The sequence below is a fragment of the Macaca fascicularis genome, chromosome 1 (genome assembly GCF_037993035.2).
Source record: "Macaca fascicularis isolate 582-1 chromosome 1, T2T-MFA8v1.1".
NCBI lineage: Eukaryota > Metazoa > Chordata > Mammalia > Primates > Cercopithecidae > Macaca > Macaca fascicularis.
Genome location: NC_088375.1, coordinates 228,442,786 through 228,465,805, shown reverse-complemented (window position 1 = coordinate 228,465,805; position 23,020 = coordinate 228,442,786). Strand labels below are relative to the sequence as shown.

The 23,020-nt window shown below is 58.4% G+C and overlaps 2 protein-coding genes across 19 annotated transcripts in view; one reads left to right on the top strand and one right to left on the bottom strand.

Annotated features, from left to right (window-relative positions):
* Positions 1-3,093: 3,093 nt before the first annotated feature.
* On the bottom strand, positions 3,094-7,782 carry HES2 (hes family bHLH transcription factor 2). The gene is made up of 4 exons (XM_005544924.4): positions 7,643-7,782; positions 7,474-7,569; positions 7,108-7,207; positions 3,094-7,027 (listed from the first exon to the last, which is right to left on the bottom strand). Exons 1-4 carry the CDS (start codon positions 7,685-7,687, stop codon positions 6,747-6,749), a joined length of 522 nt encoding a protein of 173 aa, XP_005544981.3. The 5' UTR covers positions 7,688-7,782; the 3' UTR covers positions 3,094-6,746.
* Positions 7,783-13,303: 5,521 nt separating this feature from the next.
* ESPN (espin) overlaps positions 13,304-23,020 on the top strand; it is a 38,959-nt gene continuing 29,242 nt past the window's right edge. For all 18 annotated transcript variants that reach the window (XM_065530393.1, XM_045381545.2, XM_045381541.2 and 15 more), the window contains exons 1-2: positions 13,304-13,777; positions 16,790-16,983. In XM_065530393.1, coding sequence (XP_065386465.1) covers positions 13,484-13,777; positions 16,790-16,983 — 488 coding nt within the window. In that variant the 5' untranslated portion in view covers positions 13,304-13,483. The remainder of the gene's footprint in view (positions 13,778-16,789; positions 16,984-23,020) is intronic.

Sequence of the window (23,020 nt, the reverse complement as noted above, 5' to 3'; positions counted from 1 at the left end):
GGTCTTGCTCTGTGGTCTACGCTGGAATGCAGTGGTGTCATTTTGGCTCACTGCAGCCTTGATTTACCAGGCTCAAGCAATCCTCCCACCTCAGCCTCCTAAGTAGCTGGGATTGTAGGCACACGCCACCACGCCTGGCTATTTCTTTTGATTTTTAGTAAAGATGAGGTCTCACTGTGTTGCCCAGGCTGGTCTCAAACTCCTGGGCTCAAGCAATCCTCTCATCTTGCCCTCCCAAAGTGCTGGGATTACAGACGTGAGATACTGTGCCCGGCACATCTTAACCTTTTTTTTTTTTTGAGACGGAGTCTCGCTCTGTCGCCCAGCCTGGAGTGCAGTGGCATGATCTTGGCTCACTGCAAGCTCTGCCCCCCGGGTTCATGCCATTCTCCTGCCTCAGCCTCCCGAGTAGCTGGGACTACAGACGCCCGTCACTGCGCCCAGCTAATTTTTTGTATTTTTAGTAGAGATGGGGGTTTCACCGTGTTAGCCAGGATGGTCTCGATCTCCTGACCTTGTGATCCACGCACCTTGTCCTCCTAAAGTGCTGGGATTACAGGCGTGAGCCACCGCGCCCAGCCCATCTTAACCATTTTTAAGCATCATGCACATTCACATTGTTGTGCAGCCATCAGCACCATCCATCTCCAGAGCTCTTTTCCTCTTGCAAAACTGAATCTCTGTAACCATTAAGCACCAACTCCCCATTCTTCCCACCCCCTAGCCCCTGCCAACCACCATTCTCAGATGTGGTATCTTTGTTAGAGCAGATTAACTTGCCCTCAGATGTATGGTCTGCAGCCATTGACTCAAGCACAGGGAATGAGAACTTCTGGAAGTGGGCCTGGACATCTGAATTGCACAGGCTTCCCAGATAGGTACAAAGGAACAAGAAACAAAACAAACATTACCGCAACTGATGAAACACTGTGTAAATATGTGGATTACATCCTGAAAGTATGAAGAGAATGGAAGGCATTTATCTTGTTATTGTCACTGGGGCAGATCCAGAGTCAGTTCTGGGCAGAGGTGGATTTACCCTCGAGCTGCTGAGGCTTAAGCTGGGGGCTGCTCAGGAGCCTGGATGTAGAGTAGGAGGCAGTTCTGAGCATGGAGGGGAGGCCAGGTGTGCCAGCTGGAAGCATCCTATGAAAAGAGAAGCCAAAAGGATGAGATGTGAATCTCCAAGCACCACTAGTTAATATGACTTATTTTTCATTCTGAATAAATATTCATTTTCATACTTAGAAATCTATGTTCATAATTTTAGATTAGTTCAACTACAAAGGGCCTCAAAGTTTAGTTCCTACAAAACCTGGATCTGCCTCTGATTTTTTTTGTGTGTGAGATAGAGTCTCACTCTGTTGCCCAGGCTGGAGTGTAGTGACGTGAACTTGGCTCACTGTAACCTCTACCTCTGGGTTCAAGCGATTCTCCTGCCTCAGCCTCCCAAATAGCTGGGACTACAGACACCCACCACCATGTCCGACTAATTTTTGTATTTTTGGTACAGCTCGGATTTCGCCATGTTGACCAGGCTGGCCTCAAACTCCTGGCCTCAAGTGATCTGGCTGTCTCGGCCTCCCAAAGTGCTGGGATTACAGGTGTGAGCCGCCTTGCCCCCACCCCCCCAAGCCCCCGCCCCACTCCACATTGCCCAGCTAATTTTTGTATTTTTAGTAGAGAAGGGATTTCACCATGTTGACCAGGCTGGTCTCAAATTCCTGACCTCAAGTGATCCACCTATCTCAGCCTCCCAAAGTTCTGGGATTACAGGCATGAGCCACCGTGCCCAGCCTGCCTCTGATTTTTGAGGTCTACAAAGGTTCTTTTTTTTTTTTTTTTGAGACGGAGTCTTGCGCTGTCACCCAGGCTGGAGTGCAGTGGCATAATCTCGGCTCACTGCAACCTCTACCTCCTGGGTGGGTTCAAGCAATTCTCCTGCCTCAGCCTCCCGAGCAGCTGGGACTACAGGCGCGCACCACCACGCCCAGCTAATTTTTGTATTTTTAGTAGAGATTGGGTTTCACCATATTGGCCAGGCTGGTCTCGAACTCCTAACCTCGTGATCCACCCGCCTCGATCTCCCAAAGTGCTGGGATTACAGGCGTGAGCCACCATGCCCAGCCTGGTTTATTCTTCTTTAAGATTGTCCTGTGCTGCCTGAAATTTGTGAAAAATCCTAACATAACGAACACCAAGATGCAAGGCTGTCTGGTTCCCCCTCCACGACAGAACCAGCGGTGGACACATATTCAGCCTGGAATCTTCTTCCTTCAGGCCTCACCCCCAGGCCAGGGAACCCCTCATTCCTGAGCCTGGTCCTGGACCAGCTGCCTGGCCCCTGCTCCCTGCTGCCCCCCAGTGGACCTCGGGTGACAAGACACCACATGTGTGGGGCGTGTTCTCTAGATCCATTCTCACGCTCCTGAAACCATTATTGAGCCTTAGAGCTGCTTTAAGTGCCTGGGGCTTCATCAGAGCCTTTGAAAACCCCAAGTGAAACTAGTTACTCACTGGGAAGCCTCGGTGGGTGGCTGCCTTCTCCCTGACACTGCATGCCCAGGCAGCTCTCTGAAGGGCAGCCACAGCAACACAGTTACACAGGGACACACAAACGCACACACATGCACACCTACACACACGCAGGCACTCACACAGCCCCCAGAGATCCGTCCACACTTGAAGGGAGCTCAAACAAGAAGTAAAGCTAGCAGAAGCAGCATCATTGGCTGGGTTAGCTCCTCTCTACAATGGCTTTAGAAACCTGGAATGTTTTCTTAAAAGTACAGGCAGTCTGGGCGAGGTGGCTCATCCTGTAATTCCAGCACTTTAGGAGGGTGAAGTGGGGGAGGATCGCTTGAGCCCAGGAGTTCAAGACCAGCATGGGCAATGCAGCAAGACCTCATCTCTACAAACAAACAAAAAATTAGCTGGGCGCGGCAGCATGCGCCTGTAGTCCCAGCTAGTCAGGAGGCTGAAGTGGGAGGATGGCTTGAGCCCAGGAATTCAAGGCTGTAGTGAGCCGTGATTGCACCACTACACTCCAGACAGAGCAAGACCCTGTCTCAACACAAGTACAGGCACACCCCATTTTATTGCAGTTCACTTTATTGCACTTCACAGATATTGCTTTTTTTTTAAACAAATTGAAGGTTCGTGGTAACTCCAGAGTCAAGCAAGTCTGTTGGCACCATTTTCCCACGAGCATGTGCCCACTTTGTATCTGTGTGTCACACTTTCGCAATTCTTGCAATATTTCAAACTTCTTCCTTATTATATCTGTTGTGAAGCTGGTTCTCCCAGACGTTCCCTGCAGTCTGTTCATGCACCACCCGTCCGAGATGAACCCGCAGGACACTCAGGATCCCAGACCGCAGGAGGAGTTTGGTATCACAGGCGGGGCAGAGCAATTTGTCAATGTTTATGAGAGGAGTCCTCTTTGGCAGCCCACTCTTTATCCTCACTCTCGTGGAAATGAGATTCGACCTCTCCTAATCACCTGGTGCCCGAGGAACAGGCAGGGGCCTGTCCCAAGCCTGAGTTTCCTGGGAAATCTCCATTTCAGCACAGACGGCTTCCCAGCAGCTTAGTGCTCTGGCTGTCCTTGGGTCACTGAATCATTTCACCCGCTAGTTTGTTTGTTTGTTTTTTTGCTTTTGAGATGGAGCCTCACTCCGTCACCCAGGCTGGAGTGCAGTGGTGCAATCTCGACTCACTGCAACCTTCAGCTCCTGGGTTCAAGTGATTCTCCCGCCTCAGCCTCCCAAGTAGCTGGGGTTACAGGCACCCGCCATCATGCCCAGCTAATTTTTGTATTTTTGTAGAGACAGGGTTTCACCATGTTGGCCAGGCTGGTCTTGAACTCCTGACCTCAGGTGATCTGCCCACCTTGGTCTCCCAAAGTGCTGGCATTACAGGCGTGAGCCACCGCGCCGGCCTCGCCCACTAGTTTTATGAGGAAGAGACATGGAAGCCTTTTCCCCAGCTGGGGCGATCATCAGACAGTCACACACAGTCACAGAACCATCTTGGAACAGGCATCCCGAGACCTGGCCATTGGGCAGGATGTGGGACACGTGAAGGGTCATAAATGACCCTTTGAATCAGTCTCCCTCTGCACAGGAAAAGCCCACCACCCTGCGCTCACCTTTGGCCATTAGACAGAGCTTGGGGGGCACCTGAGGAGCTGGCAGGAGGTACCTGCCACTGCCTGTGGAGGAGGATGTTGGCGTTCCTATTTCACAAGCCTGACTTGGAGAGCCAGCAGAGACCTTCTGGGCAGCTCTTGCACACACCCTTGCTGAAAAATTCTGCCTTCTTGCCTGGGGCCCAGAACCTCACCCACCCGGACTTGCCCCCTCCCTTCCAGGGTCCACTGGCCTCCTGACTCAGGCTCCCCCAAGCGCCTGACCCTGTGAGTCACTGGCCCATCTACAATCCCCCTCCCGCCGACTGCTTGCGTTGTAGCTTGATTGGAGCCAGGTCAATGCAAGTCACAGAACTGCGAACTGAGATGGACTCTCAGAAGCTAGAGGTGGCAAGCATGGCTGAGATGAAGCAAGGGTCCCCCTGGCTGGTTAGTTCTCACGGAGTTTAAACCTGTACTGAGAGTTTTTATGGTGACAAGGGGCCAGTCCTGTGCCTACCTGATGTGGAGTCCTAGGTGGGCTTGGGCCACAGGTTACCTGCTCCCGGAGGCTCACGAAGACAGTGCCAACAGGCACTCGTTCTCAGAAATGGGTGAAAGTAAGAGGAACCTGCCCTCCCTTCTCTCCACACCTCCCCAGTATTTGTCCTCACGGAGTAAATATCCAACAGTGATCCCAGGGCATGGGAGTGGGAGTTAAGAGAAATGCCGAACTGTCCAAGGCTCTTTACAGGGTCGTCCTCTCGTCCCCTGCTCACTAGTCCACTATGTTCAGGGAGCACCCACTGTGCAGCCTGTGCCTTGGGGACATGGAGGTGCACTCAGCCCCAGCCTTTCCCTCCAGGAGCTTACAGTCTAACCTTCTGGGCCCAGGGAGGTGAGAAGACAGCACAGCCTTGCTGGGAGCATCACCCTGTTGGCTTAACAATGATTTTTTCAATAATGCTCACAGCTTCCTTCATATCCTGCCACCCAAAACCAGTGCCAAGGTCATCATGGGCTTGTGTGGCACAGTCGGATTTAGTGACCATCCTCACCCCCACATCGGTTCTGTCTTCTTGCCCCTGGTGCTCTGGTCCCTAGCACAGGCTGCTGATTTGGGGATTCGGGGGAGAATCCTCCACCTTCTGCAAATGCTCAGCCATGAAATGACAGGTGTTTGCCTGACTATGATTTCATGAATCCCGCATGAAATGATGGGTGTTTGCCTGATTATGGGCCACCAGTGCCTCCCCGCCTCCTCGTGGGCACTCGTGGGATCAGCAGCCCCTCCCTAGCCTTCGCAGAGACTCCAGGCCTCCATGGAAAAGAAAGAAAAAATAATTTTTTTGAGACGGAGTCTTGCTCTGTTGCCCAGGCTGGAGTACAATGGCTCAATCTTGGCTCACTGCAACCTCTGCCTCCCAGGTTCAAACGATTCTCCTGCCTCAGCCTCCCGAGTAGCTGGCACATGCCACTATACCCGGCTAATTTTTGTATTTTTAGTAGAGACGGGGTTTCACCATATTGGCTAAGCTGGTCTCGAACTCCTGACCTCAGGTGATCCACCCGCCTTGGCCTCCCAAAGTGCTGGGATTACAGGCATGAGCCACCGCACCCACCCAGAAAGAAAAATCTTAACAAGTTGCTTCCGGTAACCAGTCTCAATGAGTAGCAGGGAGTAGTTTGCAAGGAAAAAAAACAAGAGAAGGTGTTTCCCATTCTTTAACCTGCTCCATCCCTCTAATTCCTGCTGCTCCATGGCAGGGGTCCTGCTCACCCCACATTGGCACAGACTCTGTGCTGGAGTCAGACCCTCCAAAGCCACAAGTTTCCTTGAGGCCACAGGGCAGCCTCATTCTTGTTCTGCCCCTTCCTCACAATGAAAGACTGCATAGCCTGGGGGGCAGTGCCCAGGTGTGAAACTGATGCTTGGGAAAACAAATCCTTCTCAAAGTCACTTAAGGAATCCCCCAGCCCCACCGCACAGACCCCTGGATGTATACTGCCCCTATAATTGGGGGCTCTGGGCAGAAAAGCCTAGGAGTGGAGGTGACGGCTCCCGGCCTATGCACCCTTTTGCTCTGCTCTGCTGCCCTGTAGGGCCCTGGAAGTGACCAGAGCCCTTAGGCCATTGCTGCTGTGTGCCCAGAGAGTCCCAAGCAGAGCTGGGCAGGAGGTAGACCCAGGTAGGGCTGGGAGAGCAGTGAGCAGGCAGGGTGCACAGCTGCACTTTGCCCAGTTCTTGGCTCTGGCTCTGGTCTGGTGCCAGTGCTGGGGTGGGTGTGTCGGCTGCCCACGCAGCTACAGGGTCCAGTTCCAGAACTCTCTCCACCAGCTGGGATGGGGGCTTCTTCTTCACCCTGCTGCCTCTTGTCCTTTCTTCTCCCGCCAAGTTGGGGGCTGAAGCAGGGACGCTCCTTTTATTCCCTGAGCCAAGCCCCAGCCGCAGGACTTTCAGTCTGCCACACCAGTCACAAACATCCGGCTTCCGGCCTGGGTGTGGGTACTGGGCTGGCCCCTCATGATGGGAACAGCAGCCGCCACCAAGAGCTTCAACCTGTCCAGTGCCCCAAGGTCCCAAGCAGTCGGCAGGATCCGTGGACCGACCGAGGTGCTACCACGGCCGCCAGAGGCCAGGGCCGCAGGGAGGCGAGGGCGGCGAGGGCACGGGCACGGATGCGGGCTGCGGGGCAGACGCGGGCGTTGGGGCGGGGGCAGATGGGCCACCGGAATCCCCAGCGCGCCCGCCGTCGAGGGTGGCGCTGGCCGCTCTCCGCCACAGGTGCTCCAGCAGGCGGGCGCTCACTGCGGGCTCCAGGACTCGGCAGGCGGGCAGCACGCGGGCCAGGCGCGCCACACAGGCACTGTAGCCCTCGCGGTAGCTGTCGCAAGGCACTGCGGGCAGAGAGCCGCGTGAGGCACGGGGTGGGGTGCGGGGTGCAGGGCGCGGGGCAGGGGAGGGCGGGCTCACTCACCGGGCGCTGCCGTGGGCCATGACAACGCAGGCAGCTCCTGCAGGAAGCGCACGGTCATTTCCAGGACGTCTGCCTTCTCCAGCTTCGAGCAGTTGGAGTTCTGCGCCCGGCCACAAGGAAGAGGGACAGAGAACCACCAAGACAGACCTCTGACCGGCTACCAGGCGCACCCGCGCTCTAGTTGGGAGCTGGGTGTGGGGAGCGCCGTGGCCTGCGTGGGGTCAGCTCCGACGCGCCCACCCCACCGAGGCTCCGCCTCGGGCGCCGCGCGGAACCCCCTGGCGGGTTCCTCCTGCAGGAACACCCCGTCCCCCTGCCCCCGCTCCGCGCCCCAGGACCCTCCGCCCTCCGCCCGGGCGCGCTCACCTCCCGGCCCAGCAGCGGCAGGATGAGCCCCTTAAGCTGGCTCAGGCTCTGGTTGATGCGCGCGCGCCGGCGCTTCTCCAGCAGCGGCTTCAGGCTCTGCGGACCGGCGGCGCGGTGGTTAGACGGGTCCCCGGAGTCCCCCGCCCCGCCCCCAGTCCCCGGTTCCCACCTTGCGCAGCTCCGCCGCGTCCCCTGCCCGGCGAGGCAGCCCCATGCTCCGCTGGAAAGCGGTGGCAGCTGCGAGCCCCACGCAAAAGGAAACCGAGGTCCGGAATGAGGTCCCGGGCGCGGCCCGGGCTGGTGCCAGACGAGTGCGCGCCGCGCCGGCGGCGGAGCTTTAAGGGAGTGGCTCGCCTGCCCCGCCCCTCCCCGCCCCGCCCCGCCCCGCGGAGTCCGGCCGTCCGCTGGTCCCACCTCCCGCCTTTGTTCCTGCGCAGGGTAGAGACGGGAGGGGAGACCGCGACGCCCCCGGGGATCCCGCTCCCTGCCTTCATGTCCTATCTACCGCGAGGTGGCGGCCCCCAGTTGTCCACGAGCACCTGCGGGGCAGTTGTGAGGGCGCCATTGGGGGCCTTCGCTGCGTGACCCCGAGGGCAGGAGGGCCAGGTGGGGCCAGGCCTTGCCTGGCTCAAGCTACTGCCCCTCCTCTCCAATGCTGCCCTTCATTCATTCCCCAGGCTCGGGTTCAGCGTCTCCTCTGAGCCCCGCCCTGGGCCAGAGCAGGGAACCCAGCGGTTATGGGGGCTCCCACGAGGGACAGCAGCAGGAGGGACTCACACCCCCAGCTGCTTTATCGGGTGAAGGGCTGAGCTGGACGGGGAATCCGAGGTCCGGAGAGAGGTCGTGACTTGCTCCAGCCCTCGACGCTGGGAACAGGCCAAGCCTGGACAACGGCCTCAGTCGCTGGACGCCCGGCTCTAAGGACCCCGCAGAATCCTTCAGCGGCTTGCCTAGTTAAGAGCCTTCTGGTTACCCCACTCCAGGCTTTGGGTGGGGAAACGGAATCCTAGAGAAGCAGGAGCAGCCCGGGAGCCCTGGGAGCTCGTTTTCATTCCCACCGGCTAGGGGTCCGGGTTCTGCCCCGCAGGACAGTCAGGGCTCACGTGACGCGCGGGCGGGACAGTCCTGGGTGCGGGCCCCGGGCTGCCAGCCCGGGCCCCAGTGGCCCGCCCAGGACCGCCTTCGCGCCGCGTGGCCGTTGCTGCGGCAAACTGGCTGGCGTCCCCCGCCCATCTGCTCCAGGCTCCCCTCCCCCGACCGGCTGGCGGGGCAACGGCCACGCCCGCGAACCATACTGCGAACTACTGGGCAGAGAGATAACTGGAGGGATCCACAGAGCCAGCCGGGAGGAGGCCACATGGGGCGGAGCCAAGGAGGGCTCTGTCCAGGGTGCTGGATGAACCCCCTGTCTCCTGAACCCCACTTCCAAGCTCCACCCCTGCCGCTAGCCCCACATCCCCCTCCTTCAGGGTTCTCCCCGCAGGGTGGAAGAAGACCAACGAACACACTAAGGGGCCCGGAGAAGCCTGGGCCAGGGGAGCCCAGGCAACCCATACCTATCTGTGGCATGGGAAGGACGGTAGGCCACCGTTCATGGACATTTACTGTGTGCCAAGCTCAGGGCTTAATGCTTTAAGGCTCGCGCCTGCATTAACCCTCATAAAAAGTGCTAACAAGGCCGGGCGCAGTGGCTCACGCCTGTAATCCCAGCACTTTGGTAGGCCGAAGTGGGCGAATCACGAGGTCAGGAGATAGAGACCATCCTGGCTAACACGGTGAAACCCCGTCTCTACTAAAAATACAAAAAAATAGCTGGCCGTGGTGGCGGGTGCCTGTAGTTCCAGCTACTCGGGAGGCTGAGGCAGGAGAATGGCATGAACCCAGGAGGCGGAGCTTGTAGTGAGCCGAGATCCCGCCACTGCACTCCAGCCTGGGTGACAGAGCGAGACTCCGTCTCAAAAAAAAAAAAAAAAAGTTGTAACAAGTGAGAATAAATCATTCAAGATATTTGGCCCAGCAGGGCTTGGAGGAACCTGAGACCTTGTTCTCCATGGTTGAGGCCAATTTGCCTCCATAGGCCTCCCCCAAGACAGTGAATTGTTCTTTGAGAGCCTAAAAAACTCTGTGGATCTTTTCCCTCTCATCCCCAGCCCAAGCCACTTAGCTTGACTGACTCAGTTCTGCACCCACAAGTCCACCTGCAGCATCTGCATCTTGGGAAGGGACTGATTCTAGCTCCTGGGAGAAAAAGGCTGAAGGAGGAGGCTCCCCTTAGAATATCCCCCTCCAGGCTTGTGGACCACCATTTGAAGACTGAACGGCAGGGGAGCAAACATCGTTTCCATTGCCAGTTACCCCCAGTTAAAAATATTTCTTCCTCCACTCTCCCATTGCATAAAGGACTTTAACCAAGTAACCCACAGTTATCTTCAACTCAAGGATTTTCAGGTTTTACTGGTTACTTGGAAAGAGTGGTCTGGAATCAGAGGAGCATTAAAGACAGCTAGGTGGGCAAGTGTCGGGTGCAGGCTTTAGGGGAGCTCTGGCCACCTAGGATACAGTAAGGATACACTCCACCCCGGTCCCTACTCTTGGGAAGTGCACTGGCCCTTGGGTTGAGGAGAAACCTGGGGTGGGCTGGGGTGAGCCCAGCAGAGGGGTGAGAGAAGGCCTCCTGGGGAGAGAATCTCTAAGCTGGTATCTGGAGGGTGGGAGATTATGGGGGTTCTGTGAGCAGAGGGAACCTTGGGTGAAGAGGAAAGAAGAGCCTAGCAGGATCAGCCAGGGAGTGAGGTTTGCCACTTCCGTCTGTGTCATCTCAGGCAAAATGCTTTAAAAAACAAAACAAGGCTGGGCGTGGTGGCTCATGCCTATAATCTCAGCACTTTGAGAGGCCAATGTGGGCAGATCACTTGAGGTCAGGAGTTCGAGACCAGCCTGGCCAACCTGATGAAACCCCATCTCTACTAAAAATATAAAAAATAAAAAAATTAGCTAGGCATGGTGGCAGACACCTGTAATCCCAGCTACTTGGGAGGTTGAGGAAAGAGAATCACTTGAACCTGGGAGGCAGAAGTTGCAGCGAGCCTAGATTGTGCCATTGCAGTCCAGCCTGGGCAACAAGAGTGAAACTACATCTCAAAAAACAAACAGGCCAGGCGCGGTGGCTCACGCCTGTAATCCCACCACTTTGGGAGGCCGAGGTGGGCGGATCACGAGGTCATGAGATCGAGACCATCCTGGCTAACACTATGAAACCCTGTCTCTACTAAAAATACAAAAAATTAGCAAGGCATGGTGGCGGGCGCCTGCAGTCCCAGCTACTCTGGAGGCTGAGGCAGAAGAATGGTGTGAACCTGGGAGGCGGAGCTTGCAGTGAGCTGAGATTGCGCCACTGCACTCCAGCCTGGGCAACTAAGCAATACTCATTTCAAAAAAAAAAAAACCGCCGGGCGCGGTGGCTCAAGCCTGTAATCCCAGCACTTTGGGAGGCCGAGACGGGCGGATCACGAGGTCAGGAGATCGAGACCATCCTGGCTAACACGGTGAAACCCCGTCTCTATTAAGAAATACAAAAAAAAACTAGCCGGGCGAGGTGGCGGGCGCCTGTAGTCCCAGCTACTCGGGAGGCTGAGGCCGGAGAATGGCGTGAACCTGGGAGGCGGAGCTTGCAGTGAGCTGAGATCCGGCCACTGCACTCCAGCCTGGGTGACAGAGCGAGACTCCGTCTCAAAAAAAAAAAAACAAAAAAAAAAACAAAAAAACACCACCTCCCCATCTCTCCATGCCTCATTATCCCCAGCTATAAACTGGAAACAATAGCTGTACCTCTCTCACAGCACCTCTGGATTAAATATCCATGTGAAGCGTGGTGGGCACTTGGTGGGTAGCACAGATAAAATAAAAGTGCTACTGCTGGCGTGAGCTCCCTAGGGCTGCTGGGGAGGACCCAGTTGACCTGGTGGACATGGGAGAGCCTGGAAAGGACAGAAGCCTGGCAGAAGCCTGGCAGGAAGGGCCTGGCTCGCAGCGTGAGTTTGAGTCATGTCCTGAAAGGAGTCTGAGAGGTTGGTCAGCAGGGGTGGGTGCTCACATGTGGCACTAATGGAGATGTCATTAGCAACAGTGGCAGGGGCTCAGGGGCATCTGCCCATCCCACTGGAATAGCAATAAAGCATCACCTGGACCTGGCCCACAAAATCACAAAACCATGTGCTAGATGAGCTTGTCCATGACCAAGGTGGCCACCTTAGGAGTGGAGAACACAAATTGCAAGGCCTTTTGGAATGGAGGAGGTGCAGGGGAGGGGTGCCCAAGACAAGCCATTTTAGCACCTCTTCCTGACAGTACCCCTGCCGCTTGCTGGCCTCACGGTACACCCGCCTCTGGACACCTAGAGGAGGACAGCGCTGGCCGCAGTGAGCCTGTTGCTCTGGCCACCGCCAGCTCCAGCAGCGAGGCTGCCAGGAAATGACTCCTCCCTCCCTTTGTTGCAAACCACTGGGCAAGGGTCCCAGATCCCAGTGGCCACAGCTCTCATGGAGAGAGTGAGGGTGATCTGGCCAGGTGGAAGTCGTTGGAAACCCACCAGGCTAGGCACGGCCCAGCAGCTCCAGTTACCTGGGCACCTGGGATCGCGGGAGGCCACCACGCAGGTCGCCACTAGGTGGCAGCCCCAGGGAAGGGACCGGAGGCAGCCCCCGAGTTTAGCACTGTGAGTTTAGCACTGTGAGTTTAGCACTATGACTCCCACTGTTCCTGGAAGGGGCTTCCTTCATTCTACAGCATTTCCAGCGCTGACTGTGCCAGGCCAGAGCTGGCGCGGAGTGAAACCTTCAGCCCGGGTGGGGCCAAGCCCCCACGGGATTCCAGAGGGGGTGGGTGTTGGGACAGGAAGGGCACAGGGTGCTTCAAGATCGCTGATAGGCGGCCTGTACTCCCACAGCCATGTAGCCCCCACCTTCTGTCAGCTTTTCCTCGGGGCCTTTGGGCACTAGCCGCTCCCACGGCTGGTGTTCAGTGGAGCCCACAGGGTGGCTTGGCACACATTCGCTGTCCTGCCCGCGCCCTCTGGCGCTTTCCTGCGCCCCTGCAGGGGTCTCAGCCCTCTCTCTCTGGATGCTGGCGCTCCCGCGTCTCCCCACAAGCCCTATCCCTCCCATCCCTGCCTTCTGTGTGGCTGGAAGCCCCTCCACCCCGACAGCGGCTGTGGGCGGCCTGAGGCCATAGCGTCTAGATCGAGTTCCCAGCGCACCAGTGGTTCCTGTCCTGCCCTCCTGCCCTCCCTGCTGGAAGCTCTGGAGGCAGTTCTCGGATCTGGAGGGACCCTGGAAGGCAGGGCTCTTTGCACTTTCTGGGGATTTCGACCTAGAGCCCCTCAGGGACGTGGTAGGGCTGCTCCTGCCTCAGGGCCCTTGTCCTCGCGCTCCCCACCTGGAATACCCTTCTCTCCACTGAAACCCAGCCCCACTGCACCTCCTCAGATACTTTTCCCTGTCCGCCCACGCTGTCCCGACAGTCATTCCCCATCACCTCTGAAATTGCGTTGCCAGCGCCTAGAATCGCAGTTAGCGGGCACTGGGCAGATGAATGAATTTGTCTGTGCCTGGACGGCTCTCCAATTCGAACCCAGTTTTGCTGCGCTCTGGGGTCTCCACTGTTACTTGAGGCAAATTAAGAGAGAAACCTCTGGGCGTCCTGCTCCAGTCGCACGAGTGTCCCTGCGGCGCGGCGGGGGCGGGCGGGGGACTCGGGCAGAGACTGCGGGGCGGGGCGGGGAGGGGTGAGGGCGGGCCCGAGGCTTAAGCCGGCGTCGGCGGGCTCCGGCCCCAGAGCTCGGCGGAGCGGAGCGCCAGGCAGCGCGGAGCAGAGGCCGGGCCCACAGCCGCTCCGCCTCCGGGCCCGCAGATCCCCGACGGCCGCACCGCGGTCTCCTCCGGCTCGCGAGGACACACGCATGGCGTCCTGGGGAAGGCGCTGAGTTCGGAGTCGCGGCGCCGCAGGCGGCACCATGGCCCTGGAGAAGGCGCTGCAGGCGGCGCGGCAGGGCGAGCTGGACGTGCTGAGGTCGCTGCATGCCGCAGGCCTGCTGGGGCCCTCGCTGCGCGACCCGCTGGACGCGCTGCCCGTGCACCACGCGGCCCGCGCGGGGAAGCTGCACTGTCTGCGCTTCCTGGTGGAGGAAGCCGCCTTCCCCGCCGCGGCCCGCGCCCGCAACGGCGCCACACCGGCCCATGACGCCGCCGCCACCGGCCAGCTCGCCTGCCTGCAGTGGCTGCTGTCGCAGGGCGGCTGCAGAGTGCAGGTGGGTCCGCGCGGTTCGCCAGGGGCGCTGCGGCTTCCTCCTACGGAGAGGGTCCTGGCCCAGAGTCCCCCGGGGCTCAAGAATGGGTGGGGTTTGGCACCTCCTGGCCCAGCTGAGCCCTGCACGGAGCTCCTTCCAGAGGCCCTCAGGTGAGTGGGCTCCCTGGCTTGCCAGTACGCGGGCAGATGCCCTGGCGAGCCTGGGGCCTCCCTGGAAGCGCACCTGGGTGATGGGAGCCAGAAGGGAGGGGTCTCCGTGGGGCTGGTGCTTACTAGTATGTACCGGGAGAAACAAAGCACTGATTCTGTAGTCCTGGGAGTGGGTGGGGACATGAGGCCTGGGCAGCAGAGTCAGACGCCCGTGCCCTCCAGGACCGGATCTGAAAGGAGGCTGGGCAAAGTCCCACAGCCCACCCCAGGCTGAGATACAGGAGTCCCAGCCAGGATGTGGGGGAAGGGTGATGGGCCGTGGTAAATGGTGGTCTGCCCATAACCCAGGCTGACCCCAGGACATCAGTGCTGTCAAGGCTCCCAGTTGTCAGCTGCTTCTCCAACCCAGCCTGATTCTTGCTGCCTCCAGACCCCACCTGGTCACTCTGAGCAGTGACCTCCAAGGGCAGTCCTGGCTGCTGAGAAGCAGGTAGCCAGCCAGGCAGCGGTGGGACAGTTCCAGGCACAGGGAACAAGAAGTGCAGATCCCTGAGGCGTGCATGCTCCTGTCCTGTTGGAGGGCCAGCCGCAGGCAGCGTGTTCAGAGTGGGTGAGGAGGGGAAAAGCTGCCAGGGCCAGGCCAGACAGTATCCTAGCCAAGGTTAGGGATTTGGATGAAATTCTGGTTGAGGGGGTAGCCACAGGAGGGAGGAACCAGAACTAATTTTCCACTTAGACCACCAGGTGACCTGGAGATGGAAGGAGAGGAGTCAGGGTAACTCTAAACCGGCTTACTATGCCCCAAAGATGGCCAGGCCACCCCCACCTTCTGCCCTCAGATAGCAGGCCCCCCTTCCCACCCTTCTTGGGAGATGGCCCACCTGGTATCTCTCAGTGGGCCCCATTACCAGGGCTTCCTGGTCACGTGGCCCATGGCCACTCTTTTGCGCGGTGGCATGCCTCCCTGATCCAGTGTCCAGCCCTGGCCAGAAGCCTCCCTGGCCAGTGCAGAGGAACTGGGAGGAGCAGGTGGCCTTGGGCCCAGCTTATCAGGTCTCCTGCCCTCTGGGCCGGGCAGGCTTGGGTGCGGGGGGAGAAAGTGTGCGGGGGGATGACCTGGATCCTTGGGCTCGCCCAGCCCAGAGAGATAAGCTGCTTTAGGGTGTGGTCCACCGCACATGAGGCTCCTGGGGCCTGGACAGCTGGACAGCCTGGACAGGCACAGGCCAGAGCCCAGAGGTCTGTGGCCCTCTCCTTACAGTTTTCACCACTGACAGGCCCAGAGCCAGTGGGACCCCTGGAGCCTCAGACCCACAGTCCCCAAGGCCAGTAGGAAGGGAGCGCCTTTCTCAGGAGCTGGGGCTCAGGTCACATTTCACCATGGTTCTGCCCGGGTGCCCGCTAGCCAGCCCCGACCTTTGGGCTCAGAGGGGACAGACTGAACCACTCTCTGGTCCCCCCCACTCTCAGCTTTCTAGCACACAGGAGGGGCCTCGGTGTTGCCCTCAGCTTCCTGTGGGCCATGACATTCTCTGCCCCGTCTTCCTGCCTCCTTAGCAGGACCGCCAGGCCATTGCCCCCACCCTGCAGGCTGCCTGAAGACCCTACCAGTGGCCCCAGGGACCCCAGCTCCCTCCGTGACCTCTTTTCCTTGCATTTCTCGCAGGAGCCTCAGAGCTTCTCTTCCCACTGTGATTCGGCTTCCTGAGGCCTGGGGTCTCTCGCCAGCTCCTGCTGCCTCTGCCAGTCTGTAACCACAGTGCCCTGTCTCTGGGCAAGGCGGGGCAGAGAGGCTTTGCTTCCTGATCCTAGTGAAGTTCGCGCACTGCCTCCTGCAGCCGCGGCCTTGCCTACCCCTCTGTCGTCCTATGTGCTTGGTGCTGGGAGGTTGTTCTGTTCCCAAACCAGTGCCCACTCTGCCAAGTGCAGCAGCCTCTGTGTCTAGATGTTCCTGGGGATTCTCCTCCCAGCACAGGTCCCATAAGCACTCCCCTCCAGCCCCTTTCTCAGCAGACACACACAGTGGGGTGTCCACTGATGACACATTCAGCAGTTCTGGGCCCAGACCCCTGGCCGCACCCGCTCTGAGGCCCCTGGGGGGAGTTTGGTCCAAGCCCTCCCAGGGGCCACCACTAGCCTGCACCTAGCACCCCTGGCTGACTGCCCCGGACCCACCCACCAGTACCCAGCAACTTCCACCTCCACAGGGGCAAGAACACAGGCTACTCCTATGGCTGGCGCTGGCGAGTCTGCTGGGGGAGGGGCGCAGGTTTCTGCACCGAAGTTGGGTTGCCGGAGGCGAGGCGCACTAAGGCGGAGGTCTCTGTTCCCACGTGACACCTAGGAAGGGTGGAGAGAGAAGGGGCAAGTGTTGGATGCAGGGGGTGCCCCCCAGTCCTGGTGCTAGCTTGGTACAGCCCCACAGCCCCCCTTCCTGGCCCTGCTCCGCCCAGTAACCCTCTGTCACTCCTTCAGGCACTCCCTGAGCGCCTGGGAGTCAGGGCTGTGGTTCTGGGCCTGGAGCCAGTCTCCTACCGTGACAACCAGGTACTTGTTGTGTAGGCAGCTCGCAGTCAGGACCTGCAGGCCTCTGAAAGCCCTGCATGGTGCTGCTGCCTATTGGCTATGGTTCAGAGAGGGCCAATTAGTTGCCCAAGGACAGAAGCAGAACTCAAACCCAGGATCCACATGACCTAAAAAACAAAAAAAAAAACATTGCTGAGTGAGGCCTGGCCAATCCCTCCAGGGAAGACAGAGAGAAAGAACAGAACCACCTTCCAGGCCTGTGGGAGTCTGGGAGTGGCCCAAGCCAGGGGCGGGGCAGCAACAGGCTTTAGGAATTGAACTGGCTCTCCTCCCACAGGACAAAGACAATTCTGGTGCCACAGTCTTGCATCTGGCTGCCCGCTTCGGCCACCCCGAGGTGGTAAACTGGCTCTTGCATCATGGCGGTGGGGACCCCACCGCGGCCACAGACATGGGTGCCCTGCCTATCCACTACGCTGCCGCCAAAGGAGACTTCCCCTCCCTGAGGCTTCTCGTCGGGCACTACCCTGAGTAAGATCACCCCTCTTAAGGGGTACTCTGGGTGGGCTGGGCCAGGGCTTTGGGGGATGCCTGGGATTTTCCACGCCTCTCTGACACTCCAGGACAAGGATCCCTCCAGTGGCCATCCTGGGGCCAGAGGGCCAGGCCAGAGAAATGGCTTCCACTCAACATGAAATTTTCCCCTCCTGGAAAACCCCTTTTGGGGCTGTCCCCAGAGCCCTGCAAGCAGGTGCTCCCAGCATCCTCAGCTGCCCAGCCGCACGCAGCTGGGCCTGGGAGGCTGGGCACGCAGGCCAAGGTCACCTGTTCCCCTTGGGCTGCTTCTGCAGCAGAGGCTCTCTCTAGCTTAGGCTGTGTTCATTTGCAAGACTGTTCAGGACGGAGTGGGGAGCAGCAAGGGCAGGAGCGCCTCCTAGGCCCTAGTCAAACAGGCGGAAAGGGAACCCCATCAGTTACTCAAGCAGTTAAAGGAGAAAGGCCCCTCCCAGACCCCCACCCCACCTCCTGGCCCCAGAACCCCTGGCTGGAGGCCATCCAGAGAGCAACTTGTTATCTCCTGTGGCCCCTCAGCCCATTCCCACTATCAAGGGAAGCATGGGGCTCCTAAACCTCCTGGGGAGTGGGCTGGGAGCTCCCCCGGGTGGGGTGGGGGGTCGTACAGAGCAGGGGACACGTGTGAGTCTGGGGGAGGGAGGGAGGGACTCAGGTCTTAGGTGCACCTGGAGAGGCAGGCATCCTGGGGAAAGCTGCACAGGCCCTGTCTGAGAGGGTAGGGTGCCCGATGCCACAGGGGTCTGAATGGGGAATGGGGTGCTATGACGGTTAACCCTCGTTAGTCTAAGTGGGAGCCTGAGATGTAAATGTGAATGTGGACCCAGCCTCAGGACGACAGCAGCTACGAGGTGAGAGGGTCTGGCCTGTCCCCACCACTGGTCAGTTTCTGGGTGTACCTGCAGGGCCCCTGGCCACCAGGGAGCAGGCTGAAGGCCAGTTCTGGCCATATGACCATGTGGCAAGGTGGCTACAGCAGCTGCAGCCTCTTGGGCCCAGGCACACTGGCGTGGATGTAGGGTAGCCCTAGCACCCACCAGGCCGGGCTCCAGTGGTCCCCTTGGCCCAGGACAGGGGAGCTGGGCCTGGTTCCATCCTTACTAAGAAGGGGCTCCATGGTTTGGTCAGTGGGAGACCCAACAGGTGCTGCCCCGGGGAGGGGGCACTTCACAACCAGCCCTGCCAGGCCTTCTTGGTGGCCGCTTTGGTATGAATTCACTGCTTCCAAACAAACTAGGGTTTGGATCATGTCAAAGTCAGTGGGATTTAGAGCAGGAGGGCCCCAGGGACCCTTGAGTAGAGGGTTCCAACTGGCTCCTGTCAGCACCTCTTGGAGGCTGTCCCAGATTCCTGAGTTAGACTCTCCAGGTTGGGGCCTAGGAGCCACACCTGGGACATGTCCCCATCCTCACAGCGGTGATTCTGATGCACCTGTCCCACCCCCTCACTTCAAGCAGAGGAGAAGGACAGGTCTTGAGAGCAGCAGGTACCCCTGATGGCGGGACCAATAAGGCCCAAGTGTGAACTGGAAGACGCTGAGCCCGCCTTCTGCAAGCGCTGGTGAGGACCGCCAGTCCGAGCCTTCCTCACTGAGAAGCCAGGTCTAGGATGAGCCACGATCCCTCCGTGGGCTGGGATCCCAGGTGTTAGGAAGACTGGCTATGCTGTGGAACGCCCTCCAGGGCTCCGGGGCTGGGGTACCCTGATCCCCTTCCAGACCATGCCAGCTGCTGCGTGTGATTGGGCGCTGGTGCTGACCCAGTGGCCAGATGGCCTGGACTGATGAGCCGCCAGCCCCCCAGGAGTCACCATGAATCTCAGGGAGGTGGACAGAGGGCTTGGGCTCCATTTCCCACAGCGGCGTGTGACTCGGCTGATAAGAAGGTGTCTTTGTGTGGTTGCCAGGCTGGGCTCATGCAGGAGGGGCAGCTGGGAACTGGGGTTGGGGGCTGGTGTACCCACTTAACCTCCTACCTTGGGAGTAGGGATTCCTGCTCACGAAGGCTGTGGATATGAGGGCTGGGAGCTGGGGAGGGCAGAGGCTTGAGCTGCCCCAGGCCACAGGGCGCAATCAAGGGACCCAGGTGGCCCAGCTTCATGCTCTTGCGAGCCTCTGCGGCCTGCTGTGAATGGCTGTGAATTATTCACAAGGCTCAGCTCTCTCGATGGCGTGTAGGTGAGTGCTGAGGGAGGAAGGGCTCCCGGACCTGCTGGTGGGAAACTCGATCCTGCCCAGGGAGGCTGTGGGTGACCATGGGAAATGGAAGTGACACACTGCAGAGGGGCTGGAAGGCTGGACAGCCTCGGGAAAGCTCAGCTAATTCCAGGGCTACACCTTGGGGTGTTATAATAGAAGGAATGCCCTGCACATCCCCCACACCTCCCTGTCTATCCCGTTCATGGGGCCAAGTCTTCCCAGAAGCAGAGGACTTGTCCCAGTGACCTCAGGGGCTGCTGCCACATGGGACCCTCCCTCTGGGCCCTTGTAGAAAAGGGATCTCTCATACAAAATTAGCCGGGCGTGGTGGCACATGCCTGTAATCCCAGCTACTCAGGAGGCTGAGGCAGGAGAATCGCTTGAACCTGGCAGATGGAGGTTGCAGTGAGCCAAGATCGTGCCATTGCACTCCAGCCCGGGCAACAAGAGTGAAACTCCATCTCGAGGGAAAAAAAAAAAGAAAAAGAAAAGGGATCTCTCAGTTGGGAGACATGGGGCTGGCAGGAGCTGGGCTGGGCAAGTCCCAGGCCCTGGGTCTCGGGGAGATTGAGTTGGGAGGGTTGACCCTCCTGGCAGGAGCTCCAGTGGCTGATGAAGGGGCGGATTGAGGGTCCAGACCCCCAATCAGGGCAGAGTGAGGAGGGGCGAAGAGCAGGTGTCCCCAAGGCTGGTGGCCACCCTCCCAGGAGGGTCCTGGAGCCCAGGAGCTTACTCTGACCCCCTCACACCTGCTTCTGGCTGCCCCAGGGCCTGAGCAGCTGGGCGGGGCTGTGGGTGTCGGGGAGCCTGGGCTCAGCTGGGACCCTGAGGCTTGAGCTTCCAGGCTGGGCAGTGAGGAGGCTCCAGGATCTTCCCCTGGGCTCCTGGGTGCTGCCAGTCACAGCAAGCGGGAAAACCAGTTAGCCCAGAGATTTTATCAACTTCAGCAGGTGTCTCCTTCCCCCAAAGCCTCCCCTACCCCAACCAGACTAGACTGGAGTGGGATTGGAAAGTACCTGGGGCTGGGTACGGTGGCTTACGCCTGTAAGCCCAGCACATTGGGAGGCTGAGGCGGGTGGATCACCTGAGGTCAAGAGTTCAAGACCAGCCTGACCAACATGGTGAAACCCCGTCTCTACCAAAAATACAAAAATCAGCTGGGCGTGTGGCCAGACTATGCCTGTATAGGTGGCACATGCCTGTAATCCCAGCTACTTGGAAGGCTGAGGCAGGAGGATCGCTTGAACCAGGGAGGCGGAGGTTGCAATGAGCCCAGATCATGCTATTGCACTCCAGCCTGGGCAACAGAGCAAGACTCTGGTTAAAAAAAAAAAAAAAGGAATGAACGAAAGAAAGGAAGAAAGGAAGGAAAGAAAAGAAAAAGAACCTGGTGCTGAGTATCTTCTAGGAGTCTGGCAACACCCCGTGTCATCTGAGCCACACAACCACCCCTAGCAGTAGCTCTGCAGTCAGCCCATTTTACAGATGGACTCATTCAACTAAGGCTTATTGAGCATCTTCTATGTGCCAGGCAATATTCGAAATGCCAGTGATATGCTGGTGAACCAGACAAGTGTCCCTACCTCGTGGAGCTGACAGGTACAGAAATGGTGTTTTAGAGAGGCTGATCCACCAGCTGTGGTCACCCCTGGCTTGCTGTGTGGCCTTGAGCTGGCTGTACCTCCTCTCTGGGTCTCTCTCCCACTCCTGGTCCAGGTCCTAATCACTCAGGGCCTTTCAAGTCCACTGGAGACTTCCCCTTTTCCCTTCCTTTGTGCAAAGCTTCACAGAGCCTAGCTGCTCCCACGGCCCAGGGGTTCAGGAAGCCCCGACCTGGGACAGAAAGGGGGTTTCTTAGGAAGCCCCAGCAGCTCTCAGCTTAGACAGCCCCAGGGCCCAGGGCTCAACTCTCCCCCTTAGAAGGCTGGAGGCTCTGCCTGGGGTGGTCCTTTTCTGCACTAGGCCCCTGACTCTGGCACAGGCCGTGAGGGCTCGTTCCTTTTTAATCACCAGCCCCAGCTCTACCCACGGTGTCTGTCAGTTCAGCCGGTAGCAGGGTGTGGGGGCGGGGCCTGTGTCCACACTGAGGAGGTGGCTGCCGTCCTTGACCTCCTGACCCAGGTGGAGGCTCTGAGAAAGGAAGGACCTGGTGGAGTCCGGAGAAGCCCCTCACAGCAGGAGACCATCTCATGTCTCCACCAGCAGCTCCTGGTCCCAGCTGTTGTCTAACCAGGGCTAGTGTGCCTGCCCTACCCTTCCAAGGGGGAGAGCTGAGCCTTGGGCCCTGGGGCTCTGTAAGCAGCGCACTGCTGGGGCGTTCCAGGGCTTCTGAGAAACTCCCTTTCTGCCCCACGTGGGGGCTACCTGAATCTCTTGGGTTCAGATGGGCCATGGGAGCAGCCAGGCTCTGTGAGGCTGTGCACTAAGGAAGGGAAAAGGGGAGCCTAAAAGGGGAGCCAGTAAGCCTAAAAGGCCCGGGCTTTCGCCCGTCCATCTCCACCCGCAGCCTTTGAAAACACAAGTCCTGCTGGGTGCGGTGGCTCACACCTGTAATCCCAGCACTTTGGGAGGCTGAAACAGACAGAACACGAGGTCAGGAGTTCAAGACCAGCCTGGCCAATATGGAGAAACCCCGTCTCTACTAAAAAATACAAAAATTAGGCCGGGCGCGGTGGCTCAAGCCTGTAATCCCAGCACTTTGGGAAGCCGAGATGGGTGGATCATGAGGTCAGGAGATCGAGACTATCCTGGCTAACACGGTGAAACCCCATCTCTACTAAAAAATACAAAAAACTAGCCAGGCGAGGTAGCGGGCGCCTGTAGTCCCAGCTACTCGGGAGGCTGAGGCAGGAGAATGGCATAAACCCGGGAGGTGGAGCTTGCAGTGAGCTGAGATCCGGCCACTGCACCCCAGCCCGGGCGACAGAGCAAGACTCCGTCTCAAAAAAAAAAAAAAAAATACAAAAATTAGCTGGGTGTGGTGGCACGTGCCTATAGTCCCAGCTACTCCGGAGGCTGAAGCAGGGGAATCGCTGGAACCTGGAAGGCGGATCGAGACCATCCTGGCTAACATGGTGAAAACCCGTCTCTACTAAAAAATACAAAAAATTAGCCAGGCGTGGTGGTGGGTGCCTGTAGTCCCAGCTGCTCAAGAGGCTGAGGCAGGAGAATGGCGTGAACCTGGGAGGCAGAGCTTGCAGTGAGCCGAGATCGCACCACTGCACAGCCTGGGCAACAGAGCGAGACTCCATCTCAAAAAAAAAAAAAAAGAGGCCGGGCGCGGTGGCTCAAGCCTGTAATCCCAGCACTTTGGGAGGCCGAGACGGGCGGATCCCGAGGTCAGGAGATCGAGACCATCCTGGGTAACACAGTGAAACCCCGTCTCTACTAAAAATACAAAAACTTAGCCGGGCGAGGTGGCAGGCGCCTGTAGTCCCAGCTACTCGGGAGGCTGAGGCAGGAGAATGGCGTGAACCCGGGAGGCAGAGCTTGCAGTGAGCTGAGATCCGGCCACTGCACTCCAGCCTGGGTGACAGAGCGAGACTCCGTCTCAAAAAAAAAAAAAAAAAAAAAGAAAATTAAAAAAAAAAAAAAAAAGAAAGAAAGAAAAGAAAAGACAATGCAAGTCCCAGCCGGGTGTGGTGGCCCATGCCTGTAATCCTAGCACTTTGGGAAGCTGAGGCGGGTGGATCCCGAGGTCAGGAATTTGACCGGCCTAGCCAATATGGTGAAACCCCCTATCTACCAAAAAATACAAAAATTAGCTGGGCATGGTGGTAGGCGTCTGTAATCCCAGCT